The sequence below is a fragment of the Equus asinus genome, chromosome 3, assembly GCF_041296235.1.
Source record: "Equus asinus isolate D_3611 breed Donkey chromosome 3, EquAss-T2T_v2, whole genome shotgun sequence".
Lineage (NCBI taxonomy): Eukaryota > Metazoa > Chordata > Mammalia > Perissodactyla > Equidae > Equus > Equus asinus.
Window position 1 is genome coordinate 144,220,502 of NC_091792.1, and position 24,935 is coordinate 144,245,436.

At 40.9% G+C, this 24,935-nt stretch overlaps 1 protein-coding gene across 1 annotated transcript in view; it reads right to left on the minus strand.

Moving 5' to 3' along the window:
- Positions 1–7,825, minus strand: part of LOC106829631 (cytosolic beta-glucosidase) — a 104,641-nt gene extending 96,816 nt beyond the window's left edge. Inside the window, exon 1 of the mRNA XM_014838847.3 lies at positions 7,669–7,825. Within this exon, the coding sequence (XP_014694333.1) occupies positions 7,669–7,726 (58 nt within the window). The 5' untranslated portion in view covers positions 7,727–7,825. The remainder of the gene's footprint in view (positions 1–7,668) is intronic.
- Between the last annotated feature and the right edge of the window lie 17,110 nt (positions 7,826–24,935).

Here is a 24,935-nt window from a genome sequence, read left to right on the forward strand (position 1 = left end):
CACGCCATCCAAAATATCAACATCCAACTACAATATCCATATGAACACCTCTCATGATATTAGTCATCTCTACAAGCATGCAGTTATGTCCAAACGCCCCCAGGTAAAAAGGCATATCATCCATGTTGTTCCAAATAGAATATAGAATAAGGTTAATATAGAATAGATAAATATATAAACATAGAATATATATTACATATAAAACAATTTATAAATATTGTTAATATAGAATAGATTGTTCATATGTGCTAGAAACTTCTTTTGGGGGTTCCCTTTACCCCACCTTACCCCCAGCCTCTTGCTACCACTACCAAGCTGACAGTAACACTCAGAACAGTAGCACAAAAGATGAAGATGAAAGAGATTGTATGCTGGAGTAGGAAAAGATCCAGCCTGGAAGTCAGGAGGCCTGGATCTTTGTTCTCTGTCAGTCTCTGCTCATGCCAAGAGTCAGGTATGCAGCCAAGCAGAGGGAACAGTGCGGGCAACAGTACATGAAGGTCATGGCACATTTAAAGAATTACATTGTGCTTCATTTTGGTCAAAGAATAAGATACAAATGAAAAAGAAGCAAGAGACAAAACTGGGGATGTAGCTGGAGAAAATTACAGAGTTTTTTCAATGTCATGCAGGAAGTTCAGAAGTTATTCTGTAGACGGTAAGAAAACAATAAAAAAATTTTTCATTGTTGAAATTTATGAACACATACAGTTTTCCCAGCACTGTTGTAAACATTTGATGTTTGTAAACACAGTTAATATTTACAACAACCCCGAGGTAGGCACTCTTACTGTTCCCATTTTACAAATGAGGAAACTGAGGCATGCAAAGTTTGGATATCTCCCAAGATCACACATCTGGTAAGAGGGGAAGTCAGGGTTCAAACTTAGTCTGTTTGATTTCAGAGCTCATGCTCTCTTAAGAAAAGGAATGATGTGGTTAGAATTTTTAAAAACCACGCTAGAAGCAATGTGCCAGAAAGATTGGAGAGTGGGGGAAGGGAAGGACACTTTAAGAAGACCAGAGCCGGTGAGTTCCAGAACTAAGGCAAAGGTAGTAGTAATGGAGAGGAGGGGTGTAATCAAGAGGTTTAGAGGAGAGAGAATAAAAAATAATTGGTTAAATAAAGGAGAGAGGAAAAGGAACAGTCTAGCAAGGGCCCCATATTTCTGGCTTGGGCACTGTGTGATGGCCTAACAATTTTTAAAGAATTGCTTAACCTTGTGCACCAGTGAACTTACCTGGAAAGCAACCCCTACCAGATGGGCAGGCCCAGGAAGGAACAGAACAAGCAATGCCTTGTTCTTTTCCAGTAGGATGCCAGCACATTTTCATCCAAATAAACAAATGTCCGAACTTAACTGATGAAATTAGTGGTGACCAAAAAAAATCATGTGCAAATATGTAGGACAATATATAGAATCCATATTCCAAACAAATTAGCAAGATGCAGCAAATTTTTTCTTGTTTTTTCAAGGTTAAAGATATTGACTCACATTTAGCTTTCCATGTGACATCTGTGGGCAACTGTAGAAAGACAGATAAGGGAGAAAGGATACTGGAAGAGGAGAAAAGAGGCAGACATGTCATAGCTTATCAAGATATTTGTGTTGTCTTAAAGAAACCCAAACCATTTACAGAACGTTCTTATTAGGGTGTAGAAACACGTACGTGTTCATAAAAGTCTGTGAAGGCATAGAAACAGACTGGAACAGGGTCTGCCCGGTGGCGCAGCCATTAAGTTCGCATGTTCCGCTACTCGGTGGCCCGGGGTTTGCTGGTTCGGATCCCAGGTGCGGACATGGCACCGCTTGGCAGGCCATGCTGTGGTAGGCATCCCACATATAAAGTAGAGGAAGATGGGCACAGATGTTACCTCAGGGCCAGTCTTCCTCAGCAAAAAGAGGAGGATTGGCAGCAGATGTTAGCTCAGGGCTAATCTTCCTCAAAAAAAACACAAAAAACAAAAACTAAAAAGACTGGAAGTACGTACTCAAAATTTGAAAATATCCCTCTGGCTGATTTTTTATTTAATTATTTGCTTGTTTGTATGTTTTAAATGTTCTGCAATTATCTTATTTTCATAATACAAATAAAAATGGTTTTTTCCTAAACATAGATGATAAGCATCCATTCTATATTCAGAACCTTGCCAGTACAAAAGACTAGACAAGCAGGTAGACCCTCATTGATAAGTAATCCACGTATACCAATATTGATGGCAGCAGATACCTCTTAGCACTGCCCACAAAGCCAAATGAGGTACTGGAAATTGGGTACATGGAGAATCCGTGTGTTCAGAATAAAGGGAGATAAGAAATGATGAAAAGCGAAAGTGGCTTAGAGCAGCTGACCTCAGAAGCTTATGCCTAGACACGTGGTCTTTCTTACTCATAGTACCCCCCTCCACTATGGCTTTCCTCACATTGTCCAAATACTTCACTTTCTCTTGTTACATTGTCCAAAGTTCCATCAATTCCATGTTCTCTCATCCTTGTTCTAAAAAGCATTGGACTAGAAAATTTCCAGAGATTAGATGTGTTAGTGATGACCAGGAGGATATAATGGTAAGACGAAGAAGAGGCAGGCATTCCTTTGTTAACTTCAAATAATCCTACATGGTTTATGAAGAACTTCCACATATTAACGCATATTAATAAAGATTTCCAGTTCAGCATGGGGAACAGAGTACCCATATTTAATTCTTCTCCTTCTCACACTGAAATTGAAGTGACAGTAAATTACAAAAAGGAATCCACAATAGAGCTGAAACAAAGTGCCCCAAAATACCACATTTACTAAAGTATTTCTAGGTAATAGAAAGAAAATAGGACTGAATTGTCTGAGAAACTAAAGCAAAGAGTTACAACATAAACTCACACACTGAAGACGGCAGGTAAAGATTAAGAGGGGCTCCCCTAGGGAATCTGTGGGTCAACCAACACAGAGAGCAGAGCAGGCCGCAAAGCAAGCATCACGGCAATTAATTCAAGGATTATCTATCGTATTGCTGGACGGAGTGGTTCCTCTCCCCCATAAACAGAGCACATCATGTTGCCTTTACCTCATGTTGAAATCCCAAGAAATGCTTAATAAAAGTGAGAGGTGTGACTGAGAAGGATTTCCATCAAGGGTGCTGAGACAGTCAAGAAAAGCAGAACAAACTCTACAGCCCAACATGAATTTGAAGAGCAGTGGGGAGAGGAAATATAAAAGCAAAAACCAAAAACATCCTTCTTTAAAGTCCTCATTATCTGGCAGTTACTGAGGTCTAAATCTTGGTTCCCTCCTCTACACACATAGTCCTTTATGAGAAGACACTCTCAGTGTGTCTGATCCACTTACACAGAGCCCTGCTTCGTATAGAGTCAGCCCTGTTTCAGTTGAACAGAACTACCTCACTTCAAAGGAAGCCTAACTCAGTTACTGATATCAATCAACATACTCTTTCATTCATAAACATGAGGAGGCACTCAAGGATTGCCAGACGTTTCACAAAAACAAATAGCATGAAAGATAAGAAAGCAAATAAACAAATGACCCAAAGATCTCAAAATTGTACCAAAACAAAAAAAAAGAAAGAAAACTTGATTTTCTAAACTAGCATTCTTAACAAGATTTCAGGGTTGATAACATCCAGAAAACGAAACGTGGCTTCCTGAAAATGAAGCAAAGAAAAAGAATGCGTTTGAAAATCTAAAAATGTGATTGCTAGAATTAAGTATTCAATAGCGAGATTGAAAAATAGTATGAACGCTAAAGTCCGAATTAGTAATCTGAAACAAAACGTGGAGGAAACCAAATTTCAAAGAAGTAAAAAATGTAGGAAGAAGTTCTCCAATATTCAGAAATGAAATTTCAAAGAGAGAGATCAGCATTAGGAATTTTGCAGATGAGAAATCTGAGGCTCAGAGAAGTTAACTGATTTCACTCTTCAGTAATCCACAAATAGAGGCAGATATATTCCAGATGTGTCCCACTCATAAGCCCAAGCCTGAAATGAATCAGCACATTTAAGTGTGGTCCCAGTGGTTGTTTACACCTGGCACCCACTCTGATTGGTTAATGTGGGTACCACCCTGGTCTATATCAGTTGTTTACTCTTAATGGTCAATGAAGATGCTAGACTGTCCCATACTGGTTGTTTATGGCTGGCATCCACTCTCATTCGTCAATGCGGGTGTCAGTCTAGTCTACACTCATTGTTTACAGTTGGCATCTGATGGGTCAACGTGGATAGTATAGCAATTGATGAATACTTGAGTATCATCCCTGCCTAAGCCCATACTCTTTTGATGATGCCTACATCATTTCCTGGTACAATCAAAAAGGTGGCAATTATGAAGATTCCTGTGGATCTCAAATCTGAAACTGGGGGAACGAAATAAGGGTGGTTTCTGTCATATCAACTTTTAAGCTATGAGAAATTTCATGGATAAATGTTTGCCTCTCTTCTTCCTTTTCCCTTACACACCAAGAAATCTGTGACCATGCTTTAAATCTCTTCCCCCTCCTTCTTTCTTAAGTGGTCCAGAGAAAGGGCCGATCTATCTGGTGAGACCTGTTCTAAAAGAACACCAAGGGCAGCCAAGAAATCAAGACCCAAACTGGGATGTTTAATCCAAGGGGTTTAGCAGAAAATAGAAACCAAGATACACAGTCACACTTGGTTGAGTGGAGAAAGCAAACAGGAAGTAGTCTAAAGAAACACGGGGCCTGTGCTGACATCTACAGCAGGTGGATGAAATGTGCCTCCAGCCTAGCTTTGTGTGGACCAGTTGAGTTTTTCAAAGGTACCAGAGCAGAAACAGGCTGGATAGAATCGCCACAAACTGCACCTAAAACCAGCTAAGGCAGTTTCCCTGTTTATTCTCCCTTTTTAGTATAAAAATAACCCTAAATTTCTTAACTATAGGATTCCACCTTTGGCGCACCAAGGCAAACTGATGGCAGAAGTTTGAGGCCAGCCCCAATTTCTGCCAACATAAGTCCAAAGTCAAAGTTCAATCAAAGTCCAAACTTTATATTGGTATCCAGCGCAGCATCAAGGGTTGATAATGGCATTCATAAAACTGAGGCCTTTGCCTCCTTAAGAACCACAAACTCAGATCCCACCAGGAAGCGTTAACAGAGCAGTTTAGACTTTGCTCAGGATTTGTGGGATTTTGCAGAGCATGTTCACCCCTTAAGAGACTCCCCTGAAATCATTGGGAGTTATGAGCTCATAAGAGCTGTAGAATTGGGTCCTAAATGTCATTTTCATAGCTCCTCTGTGGCATACTGAGAAAGTAAGCAAAACGCCACTAAGCTCCCTGCTGTTTTGTGCCTCACATTCCCTCCAACCAAAAACAGAGGCAGAGGCAGATTCCTAAAGGGTTAAAAATCATGGGAATTTTTCTGTACTTTAAAATATTGCATGAGACCCATTTCTGTAGGAACGATGATTATCTGCATTTTCTTCCCTGCCTCTTCATCTAACAAATACACTTTTACAGGTTTTACAATGTTCTTTACAATTCACCTAAAACACATAATTTTCCTCCTGCTTATACCACTGGGTTATTTATTTACTAGATTTATACTGTGCTTTCCTCCAAAAGGCTCAAGGCACCACGCAGCCGACTCCTAATAAACATTACAGTAAACTCTTCTTACAAACTATGACCAAGGAAGTAGCCAGAGGAAGCAGAAGGGATAAGGACAAGGACAGGAAGAAGAACCTTGGGTCTGGTGACATACACAACCAAGTAGTCAATGTGTCGGGAGGTCCAGGGATCAGAAGGCCCTGTCCTGCCCGCTTCGGTCAGCCCACCTGCAAAGACATTGACAGCACCTTTCATGCCAAGTAACATAGCCAAAATATCTCCATGTCTGTGTAGGGGCGAAGCATGGGTATGTAGGGGGTGGGGAGGTGGCAGAGTCTGCCAGTCATCTCTCAGGGCTCTCGAGAGGGTATCTGAAAACAAAGATAGCTACACAGACAACTGTGTTTTGAAAATCAGTGGAAAGAGATACATGGCAATGTTTTATAACAAATCGCAGAAATGTTAGATTGGTTTTTTTTTACAAATACAATTCATGCTTAGTCCTCAGTTCTGCCCAGTGTGACTTCCGATGGCTCTGCAGACTTCCAGAGGCCAGGGCCGCCCAAAAGTTCAAAGATTCTCAAAATCAAAAAATGGCAGGGTGACCTCAGCTTTTAAATCCCAAGCCACATTGATTTGACAAAGCCGAATGTTGACGCCCTGCACGTGTGATCAGCGCAACAGCGGAAGGGTAGTTAAACAGTAACTCTCCCAGAAGCAAGGAGGGAGTACATTCTAATTTGAAGTCCAAAGAAGAAACGACCCTTCCCACCAAATGGAGCAGACGGTGTAATTCTCCTGTCATACAGAGTAAGAGAGAACCAAGCCAGGAGAAATTGTTATATAGTTTATTGTTTATTGTCATTTAGTGGGTACTACGTGCCAGGCACTCTGTGCTTCAGCTAACATATGTTAACCCCTTTCATTCCCCAGAACAAACCTACAAAGTGGGCATGATCATTTTCCTAATTTTACAAATAAGGGAACTGAGACAAGTTATTCGCCCAAAGTCACTTGGCTAGTAAGTGCTTGAGCTAGGAACCTTGAGGGTATTATGCAAAGCGAAATAAGTCAGAGGGAGGAAGTCAAATACTGTAGGGTCTCATAAATAGAAGATAAAACAACAACAAACAAACACACAGAGACAGAGATTGGATCGGTGGTTACCAGAAGGGAAGCAGGGAGGGAGGAAGATGAAAGAGGTGATTAGGCACATGTGTGTCCTGATGGATGGTAATTAGACTTTGGGTGGCGACCGCAATGTAATTTGCGACAGCAGCTTCAGGAGATTACTACAAGAAATTCACTTAGCTTTGTTTAACCCAGGGTTTCTTAAACTTATTTAACCAAAGAAATATTTTTCTCGTAATAGTATTAGCAATCCCTAATTCCTTGCGGGGGAAAACATAAATATTTTGGAAAAGCTAACCTAATCGTCCTGTTTTACAGAGGAAGAAACTGAGCCTCAGGGAGGATAGTGAATTCGCATGTTCATGCAAGGTAGGATGGAGAGTGGAACTCAGACCTCCAGCTCCATTCTGGGTGCGTTTACCATCTTACAATTGCTCCCCTTTGCTTCTCAGGGGCCCAGCGAATGGCCTGGCACGCCAGATAGGCTCTGCTTTGTGCAGACGGAATGGAACAGGGCACCTCTCGCAACTGACACAGGTCCTTCAATGAAGTCTCTTTGGACTCTTTGGAGGAAGTTACCCAATATTTTTCCAGCTAATAGGAGAATATCTTTTTTAGGGGGGGTGGGGCAAACATGCTCAAGAAACCAGTGACGGAAGCAGCTGGCCCAATGCAAACTGATGTTTCAGAAAAGCTGGGACTGACAGAAAATACACTGCAGCCTGGTCCTCAGTCCCTCACCAACACTGCCCTTGTGCCTAAGGAAAGGGACACAGGAATGTGAGCCTCTTTTGTGTGGAAAGCGACAGTTTCATTGGTACTGTTACAGACTCTTCAATCCTCTTCCTTCTTTTCTTTTTGCCCCCTCCCTCCTACCCGCTTCCCCAGGCACACAGAGCCCACCAGAAATAATCCATCCCAGCCTTAGCAAGAGGGAAGGAGCTTCTCCTACCTTCCACTTGATAGGCTGCCGTGGCTGCCCCCCATCCAAATCCTGCAGGGAAAGCCATGCCTTCAGAAGGCGGCTGCCTGAACGCGCAGTCAGTGGGAGCACTGTGCCCCTTAGGAGGAGGAGCCCAGCACTTATATACACAGGAAGTGAACTCTCACCCCTGACCGGAGTCTCCGAATGCAAGTGTTTGTGCGAATACGCAGGGAGTCTGATTAAAGGATTCCACTTGACTGGCCACGGCCTTGATACGAATCCAAGACACTTTGTACCAGGCAAACATTTATAGTTTCTTCTCCGAGCACTCCCTGATTTTTAACATTGTTGGACCAGCCTGAGAGCTGACACAGTCCCTGCCTTGGCAGGGCCCCCAGTCATCCCATCTTTTCCCTTTTAATGTCATGAGGATGTAATTTGTAAAATTATAACTATATGTAACTAATATAACGATAGTTATAATTGACATATAAAAATTATTCTGTCAATTATTAATTATATTAGTTAATATAGTTAATTAATAATAATTAATTAATAAAAATATAACGATTAGTAGTCAAGTATTAACCATAGTTAACACTGCTGTATTGCATATTTGAAAGTTGCTAAGACAGTAAATCTTTTTTTTTTTGAGGAAGATTAACCCTGAGATAACACCTGCTGCCAATCCTCCTCTTTTTGCTGAGGAAGACTGGCCCTGAACTAACATCTGTGCCTATCTTCCTCTACTTTATATGTGGGATAACTACCAGAGCATGGCTTGCCAAGTGGTGCCATGTCCACACCCAGGATCCGGAGGGCGAACCCCGGCCCCCAAGTGGAACCTGCGCACTTAACCGCTGCGCCACCAGCCAGCCCCTAGAGTAAATCTTAAACGTTCCCATCACAAGAAAAAAAATTGTAACTATATATGGTGATGGATGTTAACTAGATGTGATATACATTGTGGTTATATATATTGTGATCATTTCATAATATATACAAATATCGAATCATTATGTTATACAACCGAAACTAATATAATGGCGTAATGTCAATTATACCTCAATTTTTTTTTTAAATGACGGTAGAGTGAGGAGTTAGGCAAAATCCAAGTGAGGAAAGTTACTTACCCAGTTCCCCTAAGACAGGGCTACATCATCCGGCGCTCTATAATGACCAGAACACAAGATTGGAACGAGTTATAAGGAGGTTGAAATCCTACCCTCCCCAGTTATCCTAACCCTAAGAAGAAAGAAGAGGTTGAATATAGAAGGAAATGAGGGAAGACATTTAAACGTACATGTGTGGTGAAATAAGCATTAAAAATACAGGGCATACGATTAAATTGAGTCCCTATAGTCATTCGATTCTGAAGCAATCATAAATGGAATGAAAAAAATAAATATTAAAATATTTTCATTATGGAACACTAGATGGCAGTATTGCAATTTTTTTAGGTTTACAAGTTGTATGACGTGTTATTAAAATTTCATTGTCCCACCAACGGCCACCTACCCCAGCAACCTCTAGCTAATTGCTACTGCTCCTCTAATGATTTTTCTTCAGAAAAAACAAACTACTTTTTCAGTGCTCCACATTCTCTGATGTTGTTTGACCACAAATGGCAGAATCTCATTTTTTTCAGTTCCGATAAGGTTCTCTAGTATTGCAATCTCAAGTGTTTTGGTGTCAGGACCTCTTTACACTCTTAGAAATAATTGAGACCCCCCCCCCAAAGAGCTTTTTAAAATGTGGATTATATTTATGAACATTTACCTTATTCAAAATTAAAACAGATTTTTAAAAAATATTTACTGATGTCTTCGCTTAAAATAGCAATAAAATGCATGTGAACATAAATAACATTTTATAAAAAATAATTCTATAATCCAAAACAAAAAATATTTAGTGAGAAGAACGTTTTACATTTTTTCAAATCTCTTTCATGTCTGGCTTAAGAGAAGAGAGCTGGATATTCATATCTGCTTCTTCTTAGATTTGTTGCCTCTGGAAAATGCCACTGTACACTCATAGAGATGAGAAGGAAGAAGACAAAGCATGTCTTAGGATTCTTATGAAAATAGCTCTGACCTTGTGGACTCCCAAGAGGGTATCGAGGACCCCACAGGAACCCTAGCTCTCCTGGTACTCTCTCCCTGCCCCTCTTCCAGTGCCTTCCATTGCTACCCCAATCCCTCTGTATTCTTCTCACCTTCCAGAGAGCTCATTCCACTAACATTGCCTGCACTAAAGCCCTTTTGGCTGTAAGACATATGAATTTGCAGCCACTATCTTGGATAAGAAGAAATTATTTTATATTTTTATTTGCTTTATACAAAAAGCATTCTGATTTCATGGCCCTATCTAGCAAGACTGGCTGGTAATTTAATTTGTCATTATTTGGGTCCCCTGCACTCCACTTTAGGGCCATACTAGAAAATTTAGATCTTATGAAGACCAAATTTAACAAATGCCTGGTGTCTTCATTCTCCCACCTCCCAGTTTTGGTCCATACTGATTAATGCCAACATGTCCATTCTCCCATCTCCAAGCCTTCCATGGTCCCTTCACATCCACTAACTCTCTGTTTTGTGGTACAGGAATCCTCTAGTGGTGTAAATCTGAGACCTTAGTTCCAGCTCCCTCCTCAACACCACACAGTAATCCCTTTGAGATCCTGCCACCTTCCCAGAGTGTTGCCTTCAAAGAGCATGCCAAACCACACTATTCACAAGAGCCACCAACCCCTGTCCACTTGCTAAGCTGGAGGGAAATATGAGTTACTTGCATTATGGTTTTGGCTACAGATGTGCTCTCTCTAGAAGTCCTCGGAGTGCTAGTGCTAGGAGATTATAAATTCAGTGCCCTTTGAAGCAAAAATGTATCTTGTAGAAACTCTTTTGTTAACTACAGAACAAGCTGTTATTCAATAAGGACCCTGGCATTCAAAATGTTCCTGTGTACCCATGTCAGGAGAAAAGTAAGGTTCTAAATAAGCATTTTTCTGTCTGCAGCAAAGACTCCTACGTCTTAGCCAAATCCTGTTTCCTTTCCATCTGGGCACACAATTAGACCACATTTGTCAGCCCCCTTGCAGTTAGATGTGGCCTTACAACTGTTCCCCGGCCAGCGGAATGCGGGCAGAAATAATGTACACCACTTCCAGGCTAGGTTGCTCAAATCTGCCCACACAATGATTTGTGTTTCATCTGTATGTCATCATTCTCCTTTCAACCACTGACTGGACACAGAGGCTCTCCTGGAAAACTCTGAGGCCTAGGAACTCTTTAGATGGAAGGAGCCTGGTTCCCCATGTCACCGTGTTGAGTATGGCCCAGTCACAACTCCACAAGCAACCCACTTTGGACTGTGGTATGAATGAAAAATAGTGACTTTGCCAAACCACTAAGATTGGGGAGTTGCCGATAAATATACTCTCTGAATAATGACTGTATAAAAAACAAAAAAGCCCAAGGAAAATTTCAATGACTTCGAAATACTTTTCTCCAGCAGTGGAGCCTCTCAGGTGATAGCACTTCACTGGAGGAAAAAGGAAATGGAAGGGAAAGTGAAGCAGGGCCAAGTGGGGTGAGGCACACCAAAGGGCAGATCGACCCGCAGTTGTTTGCGCAATGGATTATTCATCTTGATTTTCTGCATTTGCCAAGAAAGATCTAGTCAAATCTTGACCTAAGGATGCATATTTTACAAACGTGCCTCCAAACAGAGTCCTTGACTCCTGAAAGTCATCAAGCTATTTTTAGTATTTTAATACTTCTAATTGCAGTTGTACATTTTCTTCCTATCTGGTCTCCGAGGCTATCTAAAACGTCAATTTTATTGCTTTTTTTATGTAAACTCATTGTGCTAATACCAGCTTCTTATGCACAAAAATGCAAAAATGAATTAGTTATACAATGCTCTCAGTTTCTTAGTAGATAGAAGCTGTCAAAACGTGAAGTCCAAAAAGTAAATCAATTATAAAAGGAATCTTTGTGAAAATTCTGACAACCACGATGTGTGTGTGTGTATTGGGATCCAGTGCGTAGGGACATTTATTAATCTGAGCCACTCGGGATTCAGTCAAGTCTCAGGATTCTCTTGGTAATCTGATTTTCCCTTGAGTATCTGCCTTTCCCCTTTGCAGCCTCTATGCTTCTGGAGAAGCTGCCACTGCACCCCACTAAACAGCCCACTAGCTCCAGGGATTAATTCGAGGCCATCTTCACATCTCATCTTACAGGCATTGGATGAGAGATGGGGTAGAAACGCAATCAAACAATGAGAGAGGAGAAAATCTACATTAGTTTCTCACTCTCCCGTAGGAGCTCTCTAAAAAGACGCTCTTCCTGCTACACATGAATGTAAAGTTTTTGGCAGCCACTTCATAAACATAAAGAGGACTAGCCTTGGGATATGGAGGAAAGATGAAGGAACTGAACCTTTGAGAACCAATGAATTCCCTTTACGGTTTAGGTCTCTTTGGGTTTCCTGTTGGATTGGTTGTTACAAAGGTTGGATTTCCTGTTACTTGCAACCAAAAGATTCATATACAGTACACACATTTTTCCAGGATGTGTGTATCTATATCTTTATCTATGGCTCTATTTATCTATACACATGTATATGCGCATGCGTATGTATGTATAATATATATGTGTATGTGTTTGAGTCTATTTATCCATGCATGTAGTTTGCTGTAGATATATCTCAATGAGTATAGACATGGACATATGAAGGTGGATGTGTGTACATGTACATGATGCCTACGCATGTCTATGTATCATAAATCCCCTCCAAATAAAGGAAATTTACGGGATATGTTTCCCAGCTGACTTGAATCTTGGCCCATATCACCAGCCCAAAAATGAAGATATATGTGAGATAATTAACGGCAGGCTCAAGTGGGATTCAATTACATTATTTGCATTAATTTATTGAAGACCACACACCCCATAAGATTTAGCATGAAAGCAATGTAAAACAACAGCAGTGCCCCCCTCAACATCTCAAAAAGCCGCACTACTGTATAATTAAGGATTTACTATTGAGCAATTTTCAAAACAAACAAAGAAATGCTCTGCCCTTCAAGGTGTTGACAGGCTGGTACTGACAATGGCATATAAATAATCACAAAAATCGCTAAATACCACTCAAAGCTCAAGCTTTGAGCTTAGAAGCTCTAAGAATAAAAGACATCAGTAGAGGCAGAGCCCTTAGAGTGCCTTTTGGGAGCCTTCCAGCAAACACCCACAGCTGTGGGATCAGAGTCTACTGGTAGCACATTTCAGGACACTAATCACCGCGTAGCTGCCAGTGATTCCATCTACTTCATCAACGTGATTCAGATTCCCCAGAATTGCTATTGCCGCAACGTGGATTTAGCCACTCAGGTCGTCCGCCTAAAAACATCCCTCCACCAATGCAATCTAAACTCCACTTGTTCCTCTGGATTGTTTGGAGAAGTGTTAAATTGAGCTGGAATTAGGGTGCAGCAAATGAGGCCTCAGGGCACAAAATTTAAGGAGGTGCTCTCTCTCATTCCTGGCCCTGGTGTTAAATGCCAGAAAGAAAACAAGTTCAAAGGCCTTGTTACAGACCACGAACTGGTTTTATTTCCAAACCGTTTGTGGCAACGCACAGGTGTGCCATATGCCTCAGGACTAGACTGTAGCTAATCCACCTAAGTCCCATGAGTCTTTGCACGTTTGAGAGTATCTTTGATTGTTAATCTCTCTTCAGGGATTGGGTTTAGAACTTCAAAAGCATTTTCTTCCCACAGTGAATAAAGAGATGTGTTGGAGGCCCGCAATCTCAAAAGGAAGCATCAAAGTGGAATCGAGCCAAACAAAATGTAAAACCAGAGTAAAAACAAGAACTTCAGTAATCATAAAATTATTTTAAATCAACTGTATTGGAAGAGTAAGCATGGCTTTCTTCATAGCATGTGATGATCTAGGAAAATGCCCAGACCTTTCTCTCTTGGTCCTCAATCAAAGACCATGGTAGAGTCTCGATACCATTCTCAACCCTTCTGTTGTGGTCCTCCTACTTCCTGCCACATGCAGCCCACCTCCCAACACTGCCGACTCTAATTCCTTGACTTGTCTTACGTTTATCAGTTTACTTTCATCCCTGCAGTCTCTTCTCTATTCAAAGTCAGTGGAAATCCTCTCAAGCCTAGAAGTTTCAAAATGGACTCCTAACATCTAGTTTTGTTCCCAGCCAACTTTATAAAATACAAATTTTTCAGAGGCTGTCCCCTGCCCCTGAAGTTCAAACGTCTCCATCTACACAAAGCCTGCGTGATCTGGCTCCTGCCTCCCTTCTGTTCACATGTGCACCAGTGTTTCTCTTATAAGCTCTTTCAACATTTTCAGCTTTTCAAGTCTACCACACTCCGTGCTCTTTCTCAATGCTGATTCTCAACAAATGATGTTTCTTCTATCTATGTATTTTTTTTCCCTTTTCTGGGCTAACTCTTACTTATCTTCCATTGACCAACTAAAGTGTACTTTTCCCTCTGGAAAGGACATATCCCCCAGGACAAGTTATGTCCCCCTGACCCATGCTCCCATTGTTCTTTGTGCACTCCTTATTATAACATGGCATTTTATTTCAAAATGTGTTTAGATGTCTGACTTCCCCAAGCAATTTATAACTTTTCTGAGAGTAGGGATTGCCTTAACCAAGCAAGCTAAGGATGAAAGGCTCATTTGGTATCTGTTTTTACCTAAATTCATCAATTCATTCACCAAATGAGTATTGAGCATTGACTATAAGCCAGGCACCATGTTAAACCCTAGGAAGAAAATGGCGAACCAATCCGACTGAGTCAGGCCCCGAACTTACGGTCAAGGTTTGAATCATCTTCCAATCTACTAATTAAACGTCCCCAACTTTGTTTTAATAGCATCGCATTTTCACCCCAAGTTACTCAGGGAAGAATCGAAGAGGAAGGAGAGATTGACCTATAGTTTTCCTAAGTGTATTGTTACCACTCATCCCCCCAACACCTTAGAGATTCACAGTAGAGAAAGGAGATGCATAAGGAGAAGGAAAGAGAACACCAAAAACTATGGGATGCTGCTTTGCTCTGTTGTGCCCATGAGGTCATTGATGGAGAAAGGAACACTCTGGGACCACTGGCTGAAGTGGGTTTGGCATTTAGGCTTAGGGAGCAGACAATAAGAATGCTACTCAGAGAACTCCATCAGAAAAGTTGTCTGCGAGCTTCTCAGTCTTAGGGTAGCTGGGTTAAAGCTCCATCAACCTAATTTGATGTCCTGCTGGTATGGGGCATCTCTCAGCCTCTGCATCAAGCCAGGGAGCCCCTCCTCCCTGTCTTCCCAAAGGCAACACTGTACCTGACTCACATTCCTTTTATTTGGGAACCCATGCATTGAACAATGGTACACAGCACAACCCCAGGCATCAACTTACCTTTCTATTCGTAACATTCAGAGTTAAGCAATTAAAAAAGATTATTACATTCCCATTTCATGTGTAATTTTTGTGGGCTTGCATTCTTACTAAGGATTTCTTGTATTATAATATTCATATATAATAATCAAAATACATAAAGAATGAGCAATATATTAATATTATTCCTGAAATCAAGGTGAGGCCATTAAAATATGCTAAGATAGTTAAAGTCAGTGGGAAAAAGCTTGGGACAGATGAGAATTTTCCCTGAAAACCTCTTTTTATAACATTCACTTCATGTGTTTAGTTTCATTGAAGAGACAGTTATTATACATGCAAATGAACAAAAAAAAACAAAAATCTAATTATAACTGTGCTAAAAGCAGGTCTAGCTTCTGATAATGACAAGAGTAGCTTGCATCAGAATTACTCTTCTGCCAATTTCAGTTGCAAACTCTAACCATAACACCAAAGACAACTTTTTGAAGGAACCGAAGAGGATGCAAAAGTAGGTAGAAACTGGGTAATAGTCAAACAGGAAAGAAGAGAAGCGAAGTAGAGTGCCATCCATTTTTAAAGGTGTTTACCCTGAGGACACTCCTCATAGAACTCAAGCAGAAAATCTCTATCCTTCCGGCCTGCAGAGTGAGAGAAGGAAGTTTGAGGGAGGAAAAGGGGCTGGAAACTCAGGGGGGATATCCACAAAGGGAGGGAGCCACAGAAAGGAAGGAGCTAATATTTAATAAAATTGCCATGTTTTCGTTACATGTATTTTTCTGGTTACCTTTTACTTATAACGCATGACCCTAATTTTCCATACAGCACCATGATATAAATTTTCCTTTATAAACACATTTTTAAGTAAAAAAAGATGAGTCAATGTAAAGTACGTAGTAATGCAGTTATTATAGAGCTATGGCAAAAATAGGAAAGGCCGTATCCAAATGTCTGAAATTTGTGCAGCTCTGTCTCAGGCCGGGATTTTCACCCATTTTAAACCCATGCCCAAACAGCAATTTCTCCCTCTGGCTTACACGCACTCTCACAGGAAGGAAGATCTTGATTAGCTTTGCATTTTTGGTCGTTTTTATTGGGCAGGAAATTGAAATACTGAGTATTTTCAAACTACAGGTGACACCTCTTTTCTGGAATAGGGCGTGCTAGAGGCACAAGGGCTTGGATGTCAAGCAGCAGGGCCCAGGTGAGGCTCAGCTTGGCTGTTTTCCAGATGTGTAAGCTTGGATGCATTTCTTGACCTCTCTGAATGACAGTTTTCCCAACTGTAATCTAGCGATCATCGTTCCTAGTTCAGAGGACTGTTGTGAGGATTAAGGGAGATGATATACAGGAAGCCCTGAGAAAAGTGCCAGACCCACAGTTGACACCTCATCAAAAACAGTCATGGACTGCGGGGCTGGCCTGGTGCTGCGGCAGTTAAGTTCACAAGTCCTGCTTTAGTGGCCTGGGGTTCGCCAGTTCGGATCCCAGGTACAGACCTACCAACCGCTTGTCAGGCCACGCTGTGGCAGGCATCCCACATATAAAATAGAGGAAGATGGGCATGGATGTTAGCTCAGGGCCGGTCTTCCTCAGCAAAAAGAGGAAGATTGGCAACAGATGTTAGTTCAGGGCCAGTCTTCCTCAAAAAAAAAAAAAAAAAAACAGTCAAGGGGAAGAGATCACTATTTATTCAAAGCAGCATTTTGACTTTCAGGGCGCTGTAAGCTAGAAGCTGGGTTGGGCAGGGATTCTTTGCCACAGAACATAACTGGGGGGAGGGGCACAACTCCAGACTGAGAGAAAGTGTTAAAGCTTATGTGTTTTCTCATGGGGCATGTGGGAGCAACATTTTACCATGGCTTATGCTGGTGAATGGTGTCGCTCATGAGACACTGCTTCTCTGAAGTGGATTCTCCCACTTTTACACTTACCTGCTCTTGTTGACACAAATGTGACCAAGGAATTGAGCCAGAACAGAAGTCACATGTGTGTCTGGAAAACATCCCCTGCTGATGCTTTCCAATGCACAGTGTAGGGCATTAGGTGCACCTCTTTTGCTGTACTTGTGGCCTTTGCCATTTGTTATTCCATCAAGTCCCGGTGCAGGCCAACAAACACTATGAAAGTTAGTATCCCAGTTGTCTAGGGGAAATGCACTGTGCTTTCCTTTACTCTCACAGTCAGAGTACTTCTGACACCAGATGTGTGGGTTTTTTCCCTCATCGAACAATGCTCTGACACTATCTGAGTGTCCTACAATTTGATTCAGTTCTGACACTATCTACCTAGAGTTAGCGTCAGATCTTGTAACTTAAGGCTTCAGTCCCACAAGACTGCCCCCACTTCAGGGGCCAGGCTGTCACCTGGTTGTCACCTGTACTTCTAACCAACAGGCCATAAATCAGGTTTCCCACAACCCCTTCATTGTTCAATAATTTGTTAGAACAGCTAACAAAACTCAGATAAACACTTACGTATGTTTAGTAGTGTATTATATAATAAAGGATATGATAGGGGCCAGCTTCATGGCAGAATGGTTAAGTTCGCTCTGAACTTTTGACAATTATAGATGTGGACACTGAAGGTTCTCTGCCAAGACTGGATGTTCTCCACCACTGGTAAGAAAACTCTGATTAAAGATATTGAGGGGCTGGCCGCATGGCTGAGTTAATTTCTCATGCTCCACTTCGGTGGCCCAGGGTATCGCAGATTCAGATCCTGGGCTCAGACGTAGCACCATTCATCAAGCCATGCTGAGGAAGCATCTCACATAGTAGAACTAGAAGGACCTACAACTAGAATCTAAAGCTATGTACAGGGGGGTTTTGAGGAGAAGAATAAGAAGAAAAAGTGATTGGCAACGGATGTTAGCTCAGGGCCAATCTTAAAAAAAAACCACAAAGGATACCATAAAAAATACAGATGGATAATCAGATGAAGAGATACTTATGGCAAGGCCTGGAAGAGTCCCAATGGCAGCAGCTTCTGTTCCCATGGAGTTGGGGTGTGCCATCCTCCTGGCACATGGATGTGTTTACCAGCCTGGAAGCTCTCTGTACCCCATACTCTAGGGATTTTTTATAGAGGCCTCATCACGTAGGCATGATTGATTATTATCTCCACTTCCAACCCCTCTCCCCTCTCTGGAGAATGGGGGGCAGGGCTGAAAGTTCCAAGCTTCAGATGATGGCTTGGTCTTTCTGGTGAACAACCCTATCCAGGAGCCTACTAAGAGTCACATCCTGTTGACAAGATGCCTCTGTCACCCAGCAAATGCCAAGGGGTTTAGGAGTTCTATGTCAGACACTCCTATCACTCAGGAAACTGCAAGTTTTAGGAGCTGTGTCAGTAACTGAGGCCGGAGATCAATATATATATTTCTTATTATTTCTCATCAATGTAACTTTAAAAAACACTGAATCCTTGGGGTCACTCATTGCCATATTCCAAGCAATATTTGCTACACTCACTGCAATTAAGTTTCAGTCCAACACTACAGACGAGAAGTTCTTTACGTAGTTTGTCAAGGGGTTAACTTTATATTCTTTAGAGAGGCGATCAGAAACTATAAAAACGAGAGAAGAAACAGGGACTATTAAGAGGAGGTCTGGCTCCTTGTGTTTCAGGTATGTAGGTGCCTTCAGCTATTTCTTTCGTTAAGACGACACACCAGCGTGGGTCCCCACATCCACTTCTGGATCACTTTCCACAGTTTGCAGCCTTTGTTTTATTTCCGCCTCTGTTATGCAGAAGGCTGGAGGTTTCAGATAAAAATAAGGACCTTATTTTATAGCATAATGGCTAATACATAAGGCAAACATTTAGTTCGGGTTGGTTTTTTTAATTTCCCTAAATCAATTGACCCCCAAATCAATAATTACTTTTTTAAAAATTAGATTGCCAATGATTGAATAGCAAACATCATTGAATTCCCCCAAATTGCCTTCATTTCCCCACAGCATGAATTTATTCCATTTTGCCTCTGGTCCGTGGAGCTGGGTCTGTGCTCATTTTTCTTTCTCACTCTCTCTTGTGGTGCCCTTTTCTCTTCCTCTCATATATATGGATATAGACTTCCAGAAACTCTAGTAACTGGAATTTTGTGGCCATAGAAGGCAGGACTTTCACCCAAGATCTTGTTCCTCCCTGGCAACCACCCATGCACATCCCCAGAAGAATAAAAAGTTTCCCCCATTTAAAAACACTATGATTCTGTATTTTACCTATTTTTTGATGCCTTAAGCAGAGCTGTCAATTTTTCCAGGCTCAGGAAAAAACATTTTTATTTGCAATATTCTCCACAAATACCCTATGTATGGCTTTTATAGTTAAAAACACATCATCCCATCCAAGCATAAATATTTTCTTGGAATGAGAAATCCAATAAAACCACAGGTCCCTGGCCTTTGTGGTTGGTATAAACAAGCTCTGCTTTTAGAGCTTTCAGTCTCAAAATGTGACAGCCACAATTTTATTTTAAAGGTTATACTTTGCAGTTTTTTTTTAAGCGCTTGCAAGATTTATTCGTATGTGGTTAAATGTTTCCACATCTCTGAAGTCACCTGCTAGGATCAGCCCCACTTTACATATGGGAAATCATTTATGGGTAGTGAATAATATTTCCTTTGTACCTAACCACAAGCTGGCTCAGCTTCACCTTCACAATTAACTGACTTTCCAAAATTATTTTCCTGGTGTGCACTGTGATTCTTTTCTTCTCTCAGAAATAGAAAACAAAATTGCCTTATCCCAAGTCCTTACTTTAGCTTTTGAATGTCAACAATGCTTTCACTCTTCTGAAATGTTGAGCTGAGCCCCCGAGGAAGTGTGGTGCCGTATAAAGTACTGTAGATATTGCAAAGGTTGCTCAACTTCTCCAGGTCTACTTCCATCTGCATATGTGTGTATTTCCTACAGCTCATGCCCCTTTGGTCTCTTATTGATATATTTCTTACAAGATATATTTCCAAAATGTAGTTATGTTTCGGTGTTGAGGTTATGATATTTATCTTCATTTATGTTTGTATTTTTACAAATGTTTGACAATAAGTATACGTTATATATCAGAAGAGGAAAAGCATTTTTTTTATTAAGTAGATAAATTCTACTGACCAACAACGGACCCTGATTCTAACTGCTAATATTCTTCAAAGCAGGTTCTGTGTGCATTCCACTCCACCCCGCTGGAAGAGAGGAAAAACAGAGCCAAACAGCCCGACTGTTCTCTCTTGAGCGCTTGCCACAACTGTTTTGAATGGCAACATAGACGCATCGAGTAATAATGTCACAACTGGCTGCCAATCATTTGAGGCTACATAAAGCCACTGTTCCAGAGGCTCTTGCCCTTCCGCTGCTTGGTCTGTCTTTGTTCACTTCAGCACATCTTATTTTTTTAGGAAGCAGAAATGCTTGTAGTACAGCTGTTCTTTGTGCCATATGGTATAGTAATTAACTACCCACAGTCCCTTTCCAGACCTCTTTCTTCCTTCTCTGCAGTGGTCAAGTGGAAGTAAGACCTTTATTCAGAATCATAAAACATAGCACTGAAAAGGCCCTATTCATGGAGTTTGGAGAGGAATCCTCAGTTAGACTCATAGAGTCTTTTGAACTGGAAATGATATTAAAGGTCATTTCGTAAGGAGCAATCATTTATAAATGAAGAAGAGGGCCAGAGAATTGCCTGGAAAAGCACCGTTATAAGTTGGAAAAGCCAGAACTCAAGTCCTGGTTTTTCCATTCCAAATCCTGTCTTTCTTTCCAGCATTTTCATTCCATTTGAAGATACAGTCTATTATTATTCTAGAAGGCAGAACACATTTCTACGATAGACTCCATGTACTATAAAAAGCTTTGCCCAAACTTTCTTTGATTTTTTTTAGCTTTTTACAGGCACTTATCTTTACTTGGTAGTTCCACTTTCCAACAGGCATATATCTAACAATAACCAAAGGATCATGAAAATTCCATTCCCGGCCAAAGTCTCTTTGCTCCATGCATTTTTTTTTAAATCACCTCCCCTATTCTTTCCCTCCCTCTCCCTTGCATAAAAGTAAAACTGGCAAAGGGAGAAACAAATGTGACAACACGTGTTGACATATGCCTGGCACTGGTTTTCACACTACTGGAATAAAGGAAACTCATGATATTGTGGCACATCCAAAATGAATTGGTAGCACATTGACTAGAAAGCAGTGAAGTAGGTCTCCCAGCCCCGAGGGAGATTTCAAGTGATCAGCCTGTTTTGGGTAAACATCTCTTACCTGGGTCAACATACTAGTATTCTGGCACTCCATTTTGCTGGATCAACACTATACTTAAAAACATAAACCCCAAATGCCTTTGTTTTTATTTTCCCATGATTTACATCATTCTATGAAAAGAGACAAAGAATCTACTTGGGTTAATTTACATAAATTAGAATAATACTTGCCTTTGACAGGGAGGAAAAAAGTCATGCTTTCCTAAGTCAGATCAGATTGCCTCCAGCACTTGAGTTTCCTTCTTCGGCTTGGACCTCACACTCCAGAACACAGCCTGATTCTAGAAACCTGTCCAAGATTGGATTTGGATAAGCATACGGTGCGTTTTCCAAGTTAAGAATTGACCATTTCCCTCTCTTTTTCTCTCTCTCTTCACAAATACCTAATAGGAATGCAAATAGTTCATAGATAAACTATAGATATTTCTGAGAAGCAGGAGAGGTCAGAAAAACAGACATGTAGATATGCTATTCTTTCAATAAGACTTGGGTTCACGTTGCCCAGGCAGACAACTTTAACCACTTTAATTTGTCTTAAAGATTTTCCCATTCTTCAGAGGGAAATTGTGTGTCTATGAGGGAGGGAGAAGGGAATCAACAAGCATAGACCAGGCGTCATTCTGTCAACTTTCCCAAGCAGACTCAGTTCACAATAATCCTGAAGGGCCAGAAGTCTTATTCTCTTTCTAAAGATTTATAAATGGAAAGTTCTCAAGGTTTGGCAACTTGCTCAATTCAAAGCTGGAGAAGAGTAGCGTAGGGATTTGTTTGACAATAAACCCTATTGGCTTTGCCCCAAATCATGACACTCAAAGCTAATCTCCAGTGTGTGAAGGTTTTAGCTCTTCGCTCCTAGGCAAGAGCACAAGCCAAGGCCGCACCCATTCTGCCTCTCTGTGAAACTGAATTCCTAAAATATAATCATTTTCCATTTGGGCAAAATCCAGACTCTTCTAAACAAATGGTGGCTGGGAAGGAGGAAACAGTCTCTGGGGTGGGATTATGTATTCACATTGCTACATGAAAGATGATGAGGCATGTGGAGTGTAGGAACTCTACCTGATTTACAGTACAAGAGTCACTGGAGACAAAAGCCCAAGTAGGCCATTCTCTCTTTTTATTGGACACCCACTGTTGCAGAAATCACCCTGTGTGGAGCTCTGACTTCTGACTTCTTGGACTATTAACACCTTCACTAAAAAACTCTACTTCCCAGAGTCAGTTGTGTTCGTATAACAAAGGCTAGCAGTCTCACTCCAGAGGTAGATTTTAAGCTTCTTGATACTTGGGCCCTCTCTTACCTATGTTGACATCTACGAAGAACCTGAACTTGCACTCTGGTGGTTCTCTTGAATAAGGCAGGCAAGGAGGGAAGAGAGGATTGGAGGAAAAGGGATAAGGTTTGACTAATGCAAAAAAAAAGCTGCCACTTTTCCAAGCTTTCCAAGCTCTGCCACATTTTTTAAATCCATTTCCGTGAAGCATCTCGGTCATTCTCTTTCTCATCATCATGCCTCCCTTTATCTTCTTAAAATCATAAATTAGACAGATGATCACTCACATATGGCTCAAATGTATTCCATCAGCAAAATTTAACTTCCTGTTGGCAGACAATTCCAGACCCTAAGACCTCATTATTTGTGATCTATTCGTGATGTGTTTAAGTCACTCCAGGAAAATGCTTCAGCAAGCTGGATCTGATGCCCGTGGCAAGTATCACATCAGTGGGTAGATGTACCTATTGATGTAATGATGTAAAGAGAAACCAAAGAAAGAGAGAATACTGGCTGCTCTTATCAACAATCAGAAAGTTTCTCTGAGATTATTTCTGCCTGCCTTGTTTTATAAATGAGGATTTTAAGACACTTGCTGACAACCACCAAGATTAATGGGAGTAGATCCTGTAACTCATTGTCTTCTACTTGCTGTCACCATGAACAACTTGAAGGTGGCTAGAAGGTGCTCATAAAAGGATCCGAATGCTGCAAAGATCATCTTTATATCCACTGGGAAATCCATAAATTTGAACTGTTACTTTCAAATAAATCACTGTATAGATTTATATTGTGATTGCTATTATAAAACATTGTTATGGATATCCAGTCAAGCCCAGAAACAATTCTGTTGTCTTGAAAACGCTGCTTATTTTACATTTATATTGACCAAACCCCCAAAAAACTCTTGCTCTTGGAAAAATAGTAAGGTCTGATAGTACAAGGTTACACACGTGTGCCCTACTCCATGCATTCAAATTCAGGTCTGTCACTTAATAGCTGCAAATATTTGGGGCAAACTATCCTTCAATTTCCTTATCTATAAAATGGAAATGGTGTCTATTTTGGACAGTTGTTACTGATATATAATGATCATTAATGTTAGCTATTATCTTTTATGATGAAACAGACGTCTCAGATTTTTATCCATTTCTTTGTGGGAAGAAGAACAAGACAGTCTAAAGGAGAAAGAAAACAAAGAAAAGGTAAAATACCAGGGCCTACCATGAGCATCCTCAGAAAATTGTGAGCCTGGAATCAGAAGATCTGACTCTTACAAGGAGCACTTAAGAAGAGGTGGAGCTTGAGGACATCTCCTAAAATCTCTGTTTCTTAAGGTTCCCCGTCTGCCTGCCTCCACAACCATTTAAGCATTAAATGAATCCTGAGCTGAAACCTGTTATAAACTAAAAAACATGATACAAAAGTCGGTTTGGTTATTTGTCTTAGTGTTGATTTTTACCAAAATTACTCCGACAATAGTTTTTATGAAAGTCTGTTAACAATTAACTCTCCATCAACTTCCACCTCCTTAAAGTACAGTTTTGACCATGTCTCTCTGTCAGTGGCTCCCACAAGTAAAATAAAATTCCTCCTCCTGGAACTCAAGGCTTTCCTGGCTCTGTCAAAGCATCCTTTCCCAGTTTTATTTCCTCAAGTTTGGTCAAACTGAATGATTATTTATGATTTCTGTTCACAGAATGAATACTTATTTATTCCTTTTCTAATGCTGTTCCTGCCATGTAGAATGCTTTTCCCTCTCCATCTCCATCTGTCCAATTCTTCTTCATCCTTCCAGTTTCAAAAGTCACTCCTACGAAAGCCTATCTAATTTCCCTAGAGTTAACACTATTTTCTTCCTTCTCTGAACTATACCAGTGCTTTATTTATAATGTCGTGGGAAATCAAAGCTCATCTGGCGTGCCACTGCATGTTAACAGCATAGCAAATGACTTGCTCTTCCCCAGATCAACTCTGCTTTTCTCCCCCGGGAGTGGTTTGCACATGCTGGCTCTACAGTCTGAGATGCCCTCCATCTTCTCATTCTGTGGACTTCTAATCCTGCAAACCTTGATCCAAGTGCTACCTCGTCAGCCAGGCAGAGTTAAGTAAACGCTTCCCACCATCTCATAGCGCTTCACAGACTCTGCACACTTCAAGAAGCAGTAGAAGATATAGTTCTTGACCCTTGACAACCTGTGTTTCAATCCGAGCTCAGTCACTTATCACTCTGATAATTTTGGTTAAGTCAGTTAAACTTACCCTAAATTCCAGTTTCCTCCACCAAAAATAGAGAAAGAGATTGAGAGAGAGAGAGAGAGTGTGTGTGTGTG